This window comes from Aplidium turbinatum, chromosome 6 (genome assembly GCF_918807975.1).
Source record: "Aplidium turbinatum chromosome 6, kaAplTurb1.1, whole genome shotgun sequence".
Classification (NCBI taxonomy): domain Eukaryota; kingdom Metazoa; phylum Chordata; class Ascidiacea; order Aplousobranchia; family Polyclinidae; genus Aplidium; species Aplidium turbinatum.
Genome location: NC_137477.1, coordinates 15994591 through 16010291, shown reverse-complemented (window position 1 = coordinate 16010291; position 15701 = coordinate 15994591). Strand labels below are relative to the sequence as shown.

The 15701-nt window shown below is 37.3% G+C and overlaps 1 protein-coding gene across 1 annotated transcript in view; it reads left to right on the top strand.

Annotated features, from left to right (window-relative positions):
• The first annotated feature begins 11155 nt into the window (after nucleotides 1-11155).
• Nucleotides 11156-15701, top strand: part of LOC145771510 (uncharacterized) — a 38498-nt gene continuing 33952 nt past the window's right edge. Inside the window, exons 1-7 of the mRNA XM_082583205.1 lie at nucleotides 11156-11340; nucleotides 11478-11590; nucleotides 12618-12698; nucleotides 12943-13099; nucleotides 13495-13587; nucleotides 13759-13962; nucleotides 14211-14388. Coding sequence (XP_082439331.1) covers nucleotides 11478-11590; nucleotides 12618-12698; nucleotides 12943-13099; nucleotides 13495-13587; nucleotides 13759-13962; nucleotides 14211-14388 — 826 coding nt within the window. The 5' untranslated portion in view covers nucleotides 11156-11340. The remainder of the gene's footprint in view (nucleotides 11341-11477; nucleotides 11591-12617; nucleotides 12699-12942; nucleotides 13100-13494; nucleotides 13588-13758; nucleotides 13963-14210; nucleotides 14389-15701) is intronic.

The following is a 15701-nucleotide window of genomic DNA, read 5'->3' as shown; positions in this document are numbered from 1 at the left end:
TAGACATCCACCGCGCTTTGTGCAAAGCACCAGGTCTGTTGAATGATTTGAAAGTTTTTTTTGTGTTATCATCACCAAGGTAAAGAAGAGTTAATAGAAGCAACTCCTTGTAGTCTCCTCTGCTAACTGGGTGTTGAAGAAGTCTGTTACATATTTCAACAATTTCTTCTCTTTTTTTAGCTAACTCATGTGAAGTATCAAAAACGTCAAAGTTTTTGTCTGCTACTGGAATGGCAGAGAAACATTTCTTAAACCTTTGGAAAATAGTAATTTCAGGACTCTTTGATGGTTAAATTTGTAAAGTGTCTCAAACATGGGTCAACACAATCTCACCAATATTGTGACGACATGCAAACCAAAGCAAAGGTTTTGAAATAATCTTTTGCAAAGCCTCACATGCAGCTGTTTTAGCTCCAGTGTTAGAGCTAGTGGTGTCAAACACCATTCCAGACAAGCTTTTACAGTCCCATACCTTTATGAGCTCATTGGATGCTTTTGCAATTAGCTCACATATGGGCTGGTTTTTTTTTTCGCTGAAGACTTTTCGGTCATTTGTCCGAAATGACTTGAAAAAATTCGGTTATTTTTTATTTGTTTTGGTCATTTTTTCTGATGAATATACTTTCTTTCAAGTAGCTGATACAAAAAAAAATTGCACTTCCTGACTAGCTACAACATTAAGTTTCGCTGAGAAACGTTGTCGTGTTTTATCTGAGAAAAGTTAGAACAGACAAACGTTTCTTCAACGTTCATCAGCGAAACTCAACCTCGGAACACCCGGCCGCAGACCTCTTTTATTGCACACTAACACATGTTCAAAAATAACGCAAAACAAAAATACAGTACAACGGAAAGGAATAAAAACAAGTAAGAATGACCAAATAAAAAAGCACGTTACGCTCTAATGGTTCGCAATTACAAAGTGACTAACTCCTCAACAATTTCACGGCTCACGTTGTAGCGTGCTGGCTTCGCGTTACTGTGCCAGTGCGCGTATGCCACGTCATAATTGAATGTTTTGTATAATATTTATGATGCAGCATTTAACCTCAAACACATAGGCTAAGTTTACTGGTATCTGCAGTTGAACAACGGAAGCGATTTCTTGTTGGAGTTTGCAACCGAGAAAGCTTTGAACTGAGTCCACGTTGTACGTTGCGTTCTCTGCATTAAAAGTCAGCAAAGCATTAGCAATAGCTGCCAAATCAATAATGTTAACAATTCAAGCATAGACACTAGACAGTGTGTATTGTGATTTATTGGGTGCTTTGACTGACTTTCTAATCCTTTGTGATTATAAGTGGCAAAGTACTTTATTCACAAGACCGCGTGCGTAAAATTTTCTCGGAACTTCATGGCGGACAAATGCGGCCGACGGATGTGCGAGACCTAGCGGACAAATGTTGGTTTTTGTAAGTTAATTGCGGCCATGTTCGCGATGGCTGCCTTCAGTGTCGAGGCCTGAGTTGGAAGCTGTTTTAATTCGTATTCAGGTTAAGAAATTAAGAAATCGTTTTACTGAAAAATATCATCTTCTCTTTTTTCAATTTTGACAGGGTTTGAGGCTTCCCTTGCTTCCATTGAGGATACGCCCCTGAGGCTGCTCAATACTTACCAAAAACGAAAAAATTCTAGCTAAATTGAAATGATTTCCCACCTGATTAAAAAGTTATAAACAGTTATATTTTTGTAGGGCTTTTTGCGTCTACTCAATGGAGTACGACGTTGCAAAAACCATCACACAAAATCACTATCTATCGATATGGAGTCAAACATTTCACAGAGGGGATCACCAGCTCCAAAGTTAACAACATTATGCAATATGCTGGGATAATTTCCCGACTGACAGATCAATTTTTTCCATGACCCGAAGGAAAGATTTGAAAACACAGTGGCACTTCAGGCCTCAAAATATCCGGCGGTCATGGCGGACATGACCTCGAATGTCTGCCGAAGCCGACTCATTGGTCGGTCATAAATGACCGCCGCAAAATTCTTGACAAAAATAGAGCTAATGCAGCAAAAATATATTTTAAATTTGAATTGTTACAATTGTTTGTTTAACGCGAACAAATACGGAGCTGAAACAATAATAGTACAGGCAATTGCTTTACAGATCACATTAGAGTGGCGTGGTTAACGAGCTGATGGCAAAAGTAGCCATTTTTACATCATTTCAACACCTTGCGATGTTGCCTAGAAATAAGGTTGTCTAAACTTTTCGGCAGGATATGTATTCTAATTTTAACAATGAGGATTATTGCGTTACATTGATCGTTTGTTAAAAAGAAACGTCACGGAGAAGCAAGTCTCAGCTGGGTTCCGCACGTGCTTAGGCGAATGTGGCGACCTTATTCACGCTGATACTGATAGAAATACGGTATGTCAATATGTCCGGTTGAGATATGCAATGTATTGTCCACTGAAAGGGCCAGTCCGGTAGGACATGCTTGACTGCCAGAAAAAATTACAAATTTCGAGGCCTGCATTTCTAGAAAGTTGAAGTCTTTGAGTGTGTTATTTTCCTGTTTGCGTTTATCACAAGCAATGAGACATTGGATCAACGTACAAAGGGATACTTGATAGTATATGCAACATGCTGAGAAAATGTCCCGATTGACAGAACAGACCGATCAATCTCTACCAAGCAGTTTGACCTTTCTAAGGCAACGCAACATTGCGTCACACTTGAAAGCACCACATCAGTCACGCTTGGGAAATGTTACTTCTGTATAATTACGTTATCACATATATACAATAAGACATTGGATCAACGTTCAAACACAAGTCTACGTTTTGCATTTCCGATTGACAAAAAATCGTAGAGTGGCGCAAGAAGCTTCTTTACAATCACTGAAATCGATTTGCATGCGTACATATTTTTTCTGACATTTTGACTGAATTGACTATATATTTTTTCGGACATTTTGACCGAGTTGACTATATTTTTTTCGGACATTTTCCTAAAAAATCGGTCAATGACCGATAAATGACCGAAAAAAACCCCCAGCCTACGGGGTCAGAAGATTTGTGTGGGATAGCTGGTAGCAACTTCGTACCTCCAACTCCTGACAAAAGGATTGGCAGTCGTTCTATTTTCTCATTCCCTTTTAATCCATAAGCTTATCCATATACATATAGGTATATTATCCATATGCCAATACTTATCCTTAAGCTTACCATCCCAATGGATGTTGGCAACTGATGGAGGTTTCCAATTTCCTGCAATCCTTTTAGAGATTGTTTGAACTGCTTCAACCCGATATCTCTCAGTGGTAGTGTACTAGTGTAACTTAAGGTTACTTTTAACATATCACCATCTGCTGTATCGATGACTGCATGCAACACAGCAGAAGCAGCAGAAGAAAATTGTTGAAACTTCGCCGCTTTGTGAAATTTGTTGTATTTTGTTATATCCCGCGGTGGCTAACTGCTCTTGAACCATCAACTGCTCCAAAAAGTGACCAACTGTTCATTCACTCCTTCCTTAATTATCATGCAATTGATGGTGCCATTGCGGGTGTAGCTCTGAAAAGTTTTGGAAAGTATATGTGGTATTATATATATCTGATAGAAGAGCTTGTACCGTTGGCTTTTTTCAGTCAGAGTGTGAAAATGAAGAGTGTATTTCAGTCAGAGTGTGAAACCAAAGAACTGATGGCACAAAAAATGATCTTAGTTAAAAATGACGGTGTGTGCACAGAAAGGTTTGGTTCTGGATTTGGAAAACCTTGTTTCCCTGAACTCCCAGCAGACACATCCAGGGATCTCCAGGACTATATTGGAAAAGACTCTTGGTCATTTTTTAAAATCTTGAAAATTGACTCAGCATTTTTAAGTAAACCTATCGAAAGCTGGGATGACAATGAGACTTACAAAATTGCAAAAACAATTGTGAATAACATCAATGTGGTTAATGACACAGCGGAGCGAGGAGTCAAACTGGTCCAGGATTTTCATGGGACTGCTCTCAAGGAAGAACGATACCAAAACATTCTACAAATAGTAGAGAGTTCCCGAAAAAAATTACCAAACCAAAGAAATAGGAAAATAGATTCAGCGTCATGGTATCTGACAATCTAATTGCGAGTTTACTGTTTCATTACCTGTGTGACCTGTATGAGGTGAAATTCGTGTAAGGTTATTGCTGTACAATATCTATCACAATTACAATAGATGTTGCACTGTTCTTTCTTTGTTTTTTTTCAATGATATACATCTCAATGAGTTGCATTTGTTGAAACTTTGCATATTTGAAGTCAAGTCCAAGCGGTTACGTTAGCTTAAACTTATGAAAAGCAGGTTTTCTGCCACCTAGTGGCTAGAATCTTTAAAACTAGCAGCAAAAATTAACTCACCACCCTTGAAAATGGGGGGTTAAACACCAGTTTTGCTTCAATTGGATGAACATGTAAGGAGATAATTGTTGTTATGTTTTGGCCACTAGAGGCAGTATTGCGCTAGGAAAGAGTACAAAACTGCCCATATTTCTGCTTCCCATTGGCCAATTCAGATAATTTTTTTTTTAAATTATGCAGAATGAAGAGGGGTATGTTTCCAAAGTAAATATGCAGTTGCATCTTGTAAGCAGCTCCATCTAGTGGCGATAATGTGAAGAAAATGCCGTTAGTCCCTTTAGAAAATGGCCGGGTGGGGGGGTTAAACTTTGTCCAATCAAAATGAAACTTTGCAAAAGTTGTTTTCTAAGATAACCTCATAAGCAAAAAAAAGTTCAGACTTTTTGCTAAAGGTTGGGAGGCAAATGGTGCACCCTAACGGATATAGCGATATTGACAGGTATCATCTCGAAAAATGCTTAATATAACAAAAACGGTCAGGCTAGTGCAAGTAAGAGGTTTATTTTTGAAATCTACACAAAATTTTAGTCTAGAAACACTTGTCAAACCTTACTGACCCAGACAGTCAAATAAATCGACCTGGCTCCCGCTCTATAAGCCCGGAATGGCCCGTTTCGGCGAGTCCGATTCGGCGAGTCCGATTCGAATAGTTCGATTCGGCGAGTTCCCTATTCGGCGAGAGCCCTTTTCGGCGAGTGCCCTATTCGGCGAGTTTTTGAAATTTTTAAAAGGAAATTATCTGGTACCGTAGCCTAATTGCAATTGCCGTTTTTACATCGTTTTAACGTCGCTAAACGTTGAAATCGTGCAGAAAGGAATAAAAATAAAATGTTTGAACTATTAATTAAATTAAAATTCGTCATGTCAGTTCAGTTGTTTTTATTTCTGACCATCATATGAAAAACAATACACGTCAACATAGCAAAGGTAGAAGCGACAATTCACGTCAACATAGCAAAGGTGTAGAAAAAGGTAGAAGCGACAAAACGCGAACGTTAAAACGTGCTTGTGACCGAAGTAAGTTATTGAGTTATAAGAAATTTGGCAAGGTTGCATCACCTTCAAAAAAATTTAAGATATGAAGGAAAAATAAAACAAAAAAATGTTACAGAAATAAAATAAAATAGATCATGTTTATGTCTATAAGTTAGTACTTTTGAATAGTTAAAATCATAGGCGCCCATCTATTTTTTTGGCCGTGGGGGCGAAAGCGTGTTTCATCAGCAGCAACGTAAATTCAGCGAAATGTCACGCAGATGGATGACGTAATTATGTCGTCACACTAGGATTGCTTTTATTGCCACACTCGGAGTTATCGCTACGTTCGACCTACCGTTAATTATTATAAACAAAGCTCGACCAAAACACATGCTATGCGTCTGCGTTGGCTAGCGGTTAATGGACTGCGACTCTTTAAGCTAAGCGCAACATAAAGTTTAGCAACGAAGTAGATTTATTAGCATGAAACAAGAGACGAAAAGGTTTACTAAAAGGTATACTCGTAAATGGAATGAAAATACTAACTTGGTCATATGCTTGGAAATATACCTGTTGAAAGCAAAATCATTCATGTTTACATCAATTCAACAGCACGTCACCTTTAATAAATTTAAAAGTTGCTGACATCCGTAAACAGCCCTTGAAAATAGTTACAGAGAGACGTTTGATTAAGTTTTCGACTTGACATTGCTCCCTTTCCACTACAATATCGCAACTTATGACTGACCAGCTTTCAAGTTTCAATTTGCTGTAATACGCCCGTTTTCGTGTTGCAGATGAAACAAAAGATGCGCATATTCCCCCGCCTTTGATCGGGTTTCTATGGCAACGGACGTGTGTGCGCCATGCAATTTGCGCGAGTCCGTTGTTGTGTTGATTATGCCGCTTGTGCGACTGTGGGCAGTGCGGTTTGTACCAGCCCTTGTTACGTTGGTTAGTGGTAACCTCGGGCCGAGACTTCAAGTTCATTTTCACAGCAACCAATTCACTGCCGCGACAATTCTCTGCAGAGGTTTCGACTTTCGAAAGCGACAGGAGGCTGTTTGCAAGCGCATTAAGTTAAACGCACGCTGCGTCAACGTAGCAAATTATGTTGTTTTTGGGTGCATTCAACATCTGATGACATTGAATCGACGCAAAATGGTAGATTTTTGCTATGTCACAGGCAGCAAAATCAGTCATTTTTACATTGATTCAACGTCTGCAGACGTTAAATCAACGTAAAAATGACAGATTTTTTTGTCTGGGGTGGGATTGTAGCATCGCTACTCGTTCTAGTGATTATTTACTGCGAAGCTGTTGCGGTTTGTATTTAAAAATGTTTTCCTGCTGCCGATCGCTAGTTCATCTATTGTTTTATGTATCAATGCCGCATGAAAAGTTGCTCCCACGCGGAAATATGCGTGGGGGCCTGGCCCCCACGGCTTAGGCGCCTATGGTTAAAATGATTAGTTTGGATCAACAAATGTGTGACCTACACTCCTACAGCTTAGATTGAAAGGAAATTATCGGGTAGGCTACCGTAGCCTAGTTATACCGACGAGCAAAAATTTGTTCCAAGAACCCAGTTAGCCTAACAGTTCATTTTTACATTGAAGTAACAGAATGAAAAGGCTAACCAAATGTGTGGCCTATCGTTTTAACGTCGCTAAACGTTGAAATCGTGTAGAAAAGGGTGCTTTTGCTGACTAGGATACGTTGAAACTGAGAAACATTCACAGAAGCCCTACGATACGTATACGTTGCATTTTTAAGATAATGTATTCAGACGTTGAATCAATGTACAAATGAAATGTTATGCTAAATGGGTTCTTGGAACAAATCGTAGGGCTTCTGTGAATGTTTCTCAGTTTCAAAGTATCCTAGTCAGCAAAAGCTCCCTTTTCTACACGATTTCAACGTTTAGCGACGTTAACACGATAGGCCACACATTTGTTTAGCCTTTTCATTCTGTTACTACAATGTAAAAATGAACTGTGTTCTTGGAACAATTTTTTGCTGGTCGGGATAACTAGGCTACGGTACCCGATAATTTCCTTTCAATCCAAGCTGTAGGCCACACATTTGTTGGTCCAAACTAATCATTTTAACTATTCAAAAGTACTAACTTATAGACATAAACATGATCTATTTTATTTTATTTTTGTAACATTTTCTTTGTTTTATTTTTCCTTCATATCTTAAATTTTTCTGAAAGTGTTGCCACCGTGCCAAATTTCTTTCAACTTAATAACTTACTTCGGTCACAAGCACGTTTTAACGTTCGCGTTTTGTCGCTTCTACCTTTTTCTACACCTTTGCTATGTTGACGTATTGTTTTTGATATCATGATCAGAAAGAAAAACAACTGAACTGACATGACGAATTCAAGCACGTTTTAACGTTCGCGTTTTGTCGCTTCTACCTTTGCTATGTTGACGTGTATTGTTTTTCATATGATGGTCAGAAATAAAAACAACCGAACTGACATGACGAATTTTAATTTATAGTTCAAACATTTTATTTTTATTCCTTTCTGCACGATTTCAACGTTTAGCGACGTTAAAACGATGTAAAAACGGCAATTATAATTAAGCTACGGTACCCGATAATTTCCTTTCAAAAATTTCAAAACCTCGCCAAATAGGGCACTCGCCGAAAAGGGCTCTCGCCGAATAGGGAACTCGCCGAATCGGACTATTCGAATCGGACTCGCCGAATCGGACTCGCCGAATAGTAGCAGACCCCTATAAGCCATGTGACATACTGAAAGCATTGCTGCATGCAATATACAAATGATTTATGGAAGCCTAAGAGTAATTACACATTTATTAAAGGTTTGAAAAGTTTACTCTCAAAATTAAATCTTTCAACTCAAATTCAAAAGTAATATTTTAATGCCAGCTGAATATGGTTTTTGTAAAAATGCTTCAACAAGTTTAGCATTGCCAAGATTTATGACGATTTGCTTTCTAACATGAATGATCACAAATATATACATTATACAATGCTCATTTTTGTTGATCTGAGTAAAGCCTTCGATACAGTTCATCAGGGATGGAGGAACAACGTGGGCCTGGGCCCACCTACTTTATTTTCTGGGTGGGCCTGGCCCACCCAATTTTGAAAGCCAAATAGTTTTGAAAAGGTAGCGAAATATTTGACCAAGATAACCTGCAGTTTTTTGTGATATAGAGAAAGTAATTTTAACTGCAGCAAGGGTAGAGGATGCAGCAAATTTGTCTCTAAAACAGTGGTTCCCAATCTTTTTGTTGTCACGTACCCCTTTAGACAAATTATTAATTCTGCGGACCCATACCTAAATTTTGCCTGAAACTCAATTAACATACCGTAGGCTACTAACTTATTGACTATTGTAATAATTAATTAATCATGCTACTCAACTACTGTACTGTGTCATATTGCATTGCCGCTATGACTCCTGCGGCAAATATCAGGTTAAACAGTTACTCAAATAAGAAAATGAATGAATTGTTCAAGAAATGTCAGCGTTTGATTCTGAAGGCTTTGATGATCTTAGTCTGAAAATCAGATCTGCATCGAGAGATGATTTTAAATTGGCCGATCGAGACGTTGTCAGTGCACGTTTCACAACAGGCGAAGTGCTCTTTGATTGCACTTTTAGTTGTTAGGTTTGGGTTTAAGTGCTCCACGGCCCTTGTCAACAAATGTCTGATTGACATACCAATACCTTATATGTGTTGTTTCCTGTTATGTTTTATTTCTCCATGGTTCAACAAAGCAAACTCTCTACCAAAACTTTATCACTATAAAGCACAATTTAACAATTTTGCAATCGTTTTGGCCAAACTGGGCCAAAAATGGAAACTTTTCGCTTGTTGGTAGCCTACGAATGGCAATCATGAAAACTCAACGTAGCTTATAAATGATAGGCTTATAGAATTTGGAATGCAGCAAAGCAAAGGGGGATCTGGGGAGCCAAGCCCCCCAGAAGTTGGACTTTGACTGCTGCGCCTCTGGGCCCACCTACTTTTAAAATGGTTCCTCCATCCCTGCAGTTTACCATGACATACTTTTAAAAAACCTTCATCACTGTTCACTAATTATATCCATTATCCAGCATTGACTTAATTTAACTGGTTTGGTAAATTATCAGCATATCTATTAAAAACAGGTGTAGGCTGAGAACACCACCTTGCTTTACTCCATTAGAAATATGAAATGGTTTAGATTTTAGACTTCACTATTTTACTTCTAAACCTTATGTACAGTAGGCCCTGTTGGTTTTCTCGGACATCTGACTGACAATTATTTTTGAGTCTGATGTCTTTTTGTTACATACAGACATTTTTGCTTCTGTGAAATTTTCAGTTCAATTCAATTTATTTTTCATTGCTAACAAGCTACGGTACTCATATTCTATGTTATGTAAAAGGGAACCACATATTAAGGGGGCAGTTCTACTTAGAAATTTTTTTTTTTTAATTTTTTTTATTTTATTGTTATACATTGGAAATTTATCGTGGATTCCGAATATGCAGTCAGTTTTTACTTATTTGCCCTCATTAGGCTTCAAACGGAAGGTTTTCTGAACGCACCTCAGTTTAAAATGTGAATAAAATTTGCATTTTTGGGAGAATGTTAGTTGCAAGATGTTTTGTATTTTTCCTTACAAAATCTAATAATGAATAAGCTAAATAGCGCCACCTTTTCAAAAGGTTAACCAAGCTTATTGAGAATCATTTAAAGTCTAAGTCACATTTAAAGTCAAAGGCATAAATTTATCTAATTCTATTTTTCAAATGCGATTTACACAAAATCATGTTTTTGTGCACTAATGTTTCTTCTAGAAAACTACTTGTCAGAATTAGCTAAAATTTTTAACAGATGTACAGTAGGCCCTTACGGACATAATGATTGAGTTTTGTTTCAATATTCAGAGTAATAAATATTTTATTACCAAATCCTGCAAAGTCAAATTTGCTCTCGATGCATAGCAATTATGAAATTTTTTATATTTAAAAAAATAAAAGAGTTAAAAGAAATCCCCTCCATCAATTTATGGCTAGGATACCCTATTAGATCATCATGCAGTTTGAAGTCCTTACCTCTAGCCATTTTCGAGTTTTTAGGGCTGCAATGAAGACGATCAGTTGATTTTATGTACAAATTCAAAATGGTATAATATAAACCTTTAATGGATTGCCCCAGTCTAACAAAGTAAATATTTTTGGATAGCTTGTTTCCTCCTTTTCTCAGCAATATATGGTTTGTTGGGGTTTGTGGGTGAACTTTTGTGTGTAGATTGTTATATATGACAAGTATGAAAAATGCGATTCTACTGTAGAACTGCCCCCTTAGTTAAAATGCAAAGTTGATAAAATTGAGTTTTAAACAGATTATTTACTCATTGAAACATATGTATTACTTGTGAGGAGAAAGTAAAGTGGTGATAAAATGTCCAACCACATATTCAAATTAGAGAGAGATCAAAGTCATCTTACAAATAGGCCATACTTTTAACAAATCAAATTTTATAAAAGTTATTGGTGGAAGACTGAAATTTTTGAAAAAAATACATTTTAATTTTTTGGTGAAAAAAAAAATGTGTATACTCCCCTTTTGTTGGTTAACTTTGCTATGTTTTTTTTTTCTGTTTTTAATGAGCTGCAGTAAAGTCCCATAAAATAGATTATTTTATTTCTTATCATTTTATTGTTCAGTTTCCCTAGATTAAATATTATACTATGTTCTCTTGTGTCTAGTGCATTAAGCAATAAATTGTTTGTTTACATGATTTGAGTATAACTGTCCCTTTCACATGCAGTGAAGCAATGTTAAGTATCATGTTTCATTTTTTTAGTTTATTTTTTTGTTAAATAAATGTTAGCATTATGATTCTGTGATTGATATCATATGCTGTTGAGAGTTTATAAGAACATTTAAAGCCCAGGAGAATGCTCTAATTGCTCTACTGCTACTGAATTGCCTTTTTTCAATTTTGCAGAAATTGACATTTAAGGTTTGTAGTACTATTACATGTTTTAGTAGCATTTGAATACAGCTGTTGTTAATAAATCATTACTTGGAATGTTTCTTTTTAATGTTTGGTTGTAAAAGTTTATTGTTTTAGTATAAATTCATATGTTTTGCCTTTAGATGAAAAAAGATGAAGAATTGTTGGAAGCTGCTCGAAAGGGAAACTTAATGATTGTGGAAAAGTTGTTGACACCTTCACGCTCAAGCACAAGATCTTTTGCTGCTAGCTTTGGGTAATTGCACACAGAGCACATGTTTTTCACATATTCATCATGTTTATACAATCTTGCCATGCTCACTTTAGTATTAGGTTAGACTATTTTGTTGTATGATTATAATAGAGTTAATTCATTTGCATTTCACATGTGCATTTTATGTAATTAAAAAAATGGTTTTATAACTTTCTATATTTTGTTTATTTTTTAGAACAAACTCCTCATCTTGTTACATATTAAAATAGTTATATTTTGATGTAATTCGCTCTGCTGGGCTTTTTGCTTGGCATTGAGCATTTTTTGTAGTATTAATAGTATTTATCAATATTGTTTAAGATTATGCAATACATAATGTTTGGAGAGTTTTACTACGTGGGTTCTTTGTTGTTTTTGAATAGTGACACACTGTTTTTTGTGTGAAAACTTTTCAGTGGTCTCTTAACCTGAAAAGCAAAGACTTTAACAATACATATGTTTGAAGATAATTGTCCAAATACCGGTAGTCAACCGATCAATGATTTATCAGTTCTTACATATTATTGCCTTTCATTTGTTCGATTGCAATATGCATTGTTAGCATCTAGTGATAGGTGACATTGCCTCAATGAGAAATGTTTTTGATTTTTACACCTACTGTAGTTATAACCTGGTTCAGATAAAAAAAAATTTAAGGTTTCATTGCTTTTTATAAATAGTTAGTTTTGTACAAAATTATTTCATGCTATTGCGTTATTATTTTTATCAGGCCAATTTGTTCATAATTCATGAGTAAAATATACCGTACCATATATATACCATGTTAGCATAATCAATCATCTAATGAATTCGTGGCCTGATACCAAATGGTTTGACAAGCAAACGGCAACGTCAAAATGTTGTAGACACATTGCCATTGCACAAGCTGTTTTCTTCATTTCTCAATTTATATAGAGTGGTTTAGCTCAATCCCACCAACAAAGTTGTTTGTAAAAAAGTTTGTGTTGACATTCTGCAGTAAGTTGTTGTTCATATTATTCATGTTCAAATTGTTTGTGTTTTTTGGCAGGATAAAAGTTGGTCCGAATGTCAATTGTCAAGACCAATCTGGCTACACTCCTATGCATCACGCTGCCTTGAATGGCCACAGGTTTGTTAATTTGTTACTGTGGATGCAACATTCAAGTTTAGTTTTGGTTATTTTTGTGACAAAGTTTTATGTTTCCAAGGCGTAATTGAGCCCAACAACTTTTGTAATGCATATCACAATACTTAGCTCGAAGTGTACTTAGCAGTGATGAACTGGTGATTGATCATCGAAATAATGCTATCGTTTTGATTAAAAACAGATGATATGTATAAGTTTCATAAACTGATGCCCGACTACATAATAGGGCAATTGTAACGTTTCTCCTCCGTAATGCTGCGTCAGTGAATACTAGCGATGTCAAAGGAAGCTATCCCCTCCATCTTGCTGCTTGGAGCGGGTACTATGATATTGTCAACACCCTTCTCACCCATGGTCCAAGCGTGGCTAAAGTCAATGAGAAGGTGAGATCTTGAGATGGCTTTATTATTCTTTTGTCATTGCAATAATTGTTGACGTGGTTGGACGAGCTCATAAAGTAATTCATGGAAGTTGCCCCTCATGTGTTTTTTCTAGAATGTCTTGTTCAGTTTTGTTTTAAAACCAACTTTTTCTTGAAGCAAATATATTATTGTTACAATCGTCATACGCCAAAGTAGCATTCCAGAAATGTAGAAAGGGCTCATCACCAACCTTGTACGAGTCGAATAGGCAATTGAGTGCGTCAAATTTCATCAACTTGGATTTTCGGTTAAGGATAGGCTTACTTACATGTTGAAATCGAGTCCAAGCCATATTGTTTTTCTTTAATTATTGTTGCGTGAGTGATTGTGTAGTTCACTATTATGATTGTGCCCAGAACGGCGACAGTGAAACTGCTCTACATTGCGCTTCGCAACACGGCCATTCCCAAACTGTGCAGGTTCTGCTTAAGAATGGAGCTGATCCTTCGGTAAGTTTGCAAAGTTGAATCAGGTCGGAATAAAAACCGTTTAATGATTTGCAACTCGCACAAAACAAAAATGCTTGTTGATTTCAATTGAATTGTAAAAGTGGCGTTTCAATGATCGCAAGTATCGACCGCGGCTGTCGCCTGAGATTACTGACGAAGATTGTTATTTAGATTCGCAACATTCGAAACGAGTCGCCGCTTGATCTTGCGTCACAATACGGTCGTCTTGATGTTGTTCGCCTCCTGCTTCTCCACCAGCCTTCACTTTTGAAACGTCATCCGGACTGCTTCTCTCCTCTGCATCTAGCGTCACGGAATGGACACAGGGAAGTTGTTGAGCTTCTCATTGCTCATGGAGCTGACGTCAACAGAAATGTGAGTGCTCTTCTGTTTTCACTTTTAAACTGTCTTCTCCAGTCAATGGAGAGGCTGTTACTTTGTGGGAGCACTGACCAGCTGTTACAGTACCTGAATCTGTGGGTCAAAACAGCAACCCTGAGCTGGTAAACCATAATCGCTTACTTGCTCGATTGATATTGGGGCTCTCAGAGTGCCTGTGTTGCCTTTGAATGGAATAGTGTATTTTACCATTTTATAGTAAGTTTATAATAAAATTGTTCCAGGGTGAAAATGGTACTGCACTTCATGAAGCTGCGTTGTTTGGAAAGTTGGAAGTCGTGCGACTATTGCTCTCCCGAGGAGCGAACCCGCACTCTCTTGACCCACAGAATCGAACTCCGCTTGAGCTTGTGAAGCAGTTGGACACTCAGACCTCGCGTGACATATCCCAGCTGATTTTATGTAAGTGGTATCGATTTTGGTCTTGTTACGACAGTAACGTTATTATCATTAAAGCCGAACACTCTTTTGCAAGCGATCGACTGTTTGTTGCATCATGAATTTTCTTTTGCTTTGCCACTTTTATCTTTCTGAATATGAGAATTGGCAAATAAAGTTACGTGCTGAAGCCAGATATTTTTACAGGAGCTTTTTTTGTTTTTCAGAAGATAAATGGTAAATTTGATGAGCTATGAAATCTGTTTTGATTTCTGTGAGGTTTAAGATCTCAGGTTTTCTCAAGTAGCAAAAGTTGTTTACTGTTGTTTAAAATTACAAATTCCAGCATGATTTGAGCTGCGTAACTTATAACTTAAGCTGCAAATGCAAATATTTTCAGAAGTAAATGTGCAAATGATGTTATAATCTTCATAGGGCATTGTAATTGTCCACCGGTGCCTGCGCTAAGTAAGGTTCAGTCTTTGACAAACTCTTTCCACTACTTTGGAAGGAATCTCATCAGTTGCTTGCTATGTGGTATCATGATCTTCTCTGTATATCGGCATTGATGCAACAAGCTGCTGATGGCGCCAGGTGTGGGCGACCATTGTGATCTCCATTGTTTGTCGTCTAAGATAGTTTATGACCTCATGGTGTGTTGGTTCTTTAAATTGTACACGTTTGTCAACAACAATAAGTCAACACAGCGGCTAAGTGCTCAAACACACGACGTCTATGTAGCCTTTGTAACGCGACCCTTCTCGTTAAGAGTGTATGGCAAATATTTCTCAGTCTGACCCTAGCGAAAGAATTCAAAAGAGATGCCTTTAGTTGACATTTTGTCCTGGAAGTGGATGTGACAATCACCTATCCAGTTGTTCCGATGCGACGTTGATATAATATACAGTATAATATACCATTTGTGTTGTGGTGTTTAAAGCACGAAGCGATGACGTAGGCAATCTTTATCCACAGATCGTATGCAAGAGGGGGAGGATTATGAACCCATCTCCCCCATCGCCAATCCAGCCCTCACCGCAAGCGGGTTGAGGCACTTTCTTCACGAGGCCCTAATCTCTGATTCATCAGAGTTAGCCTCTCGTAAAGGTGACGGCATGTTAGGCAGGCCATCAAACTAACACCTGCTACTTACTGACAATTTAACCTCTGCGTCATCAAATCCGGCTCATTAACAAAATTAACGTGATCTTGATCTTGAACTCTATGGGATAGTTTTTATTGCGATCACGACAATTCTGTGTCGTAACGGTGCATTCTTTTGGTGGAAAGGTTTCACATGCATTTTTTTTTTCAAAATAAAGGCAAACAGCTCATCA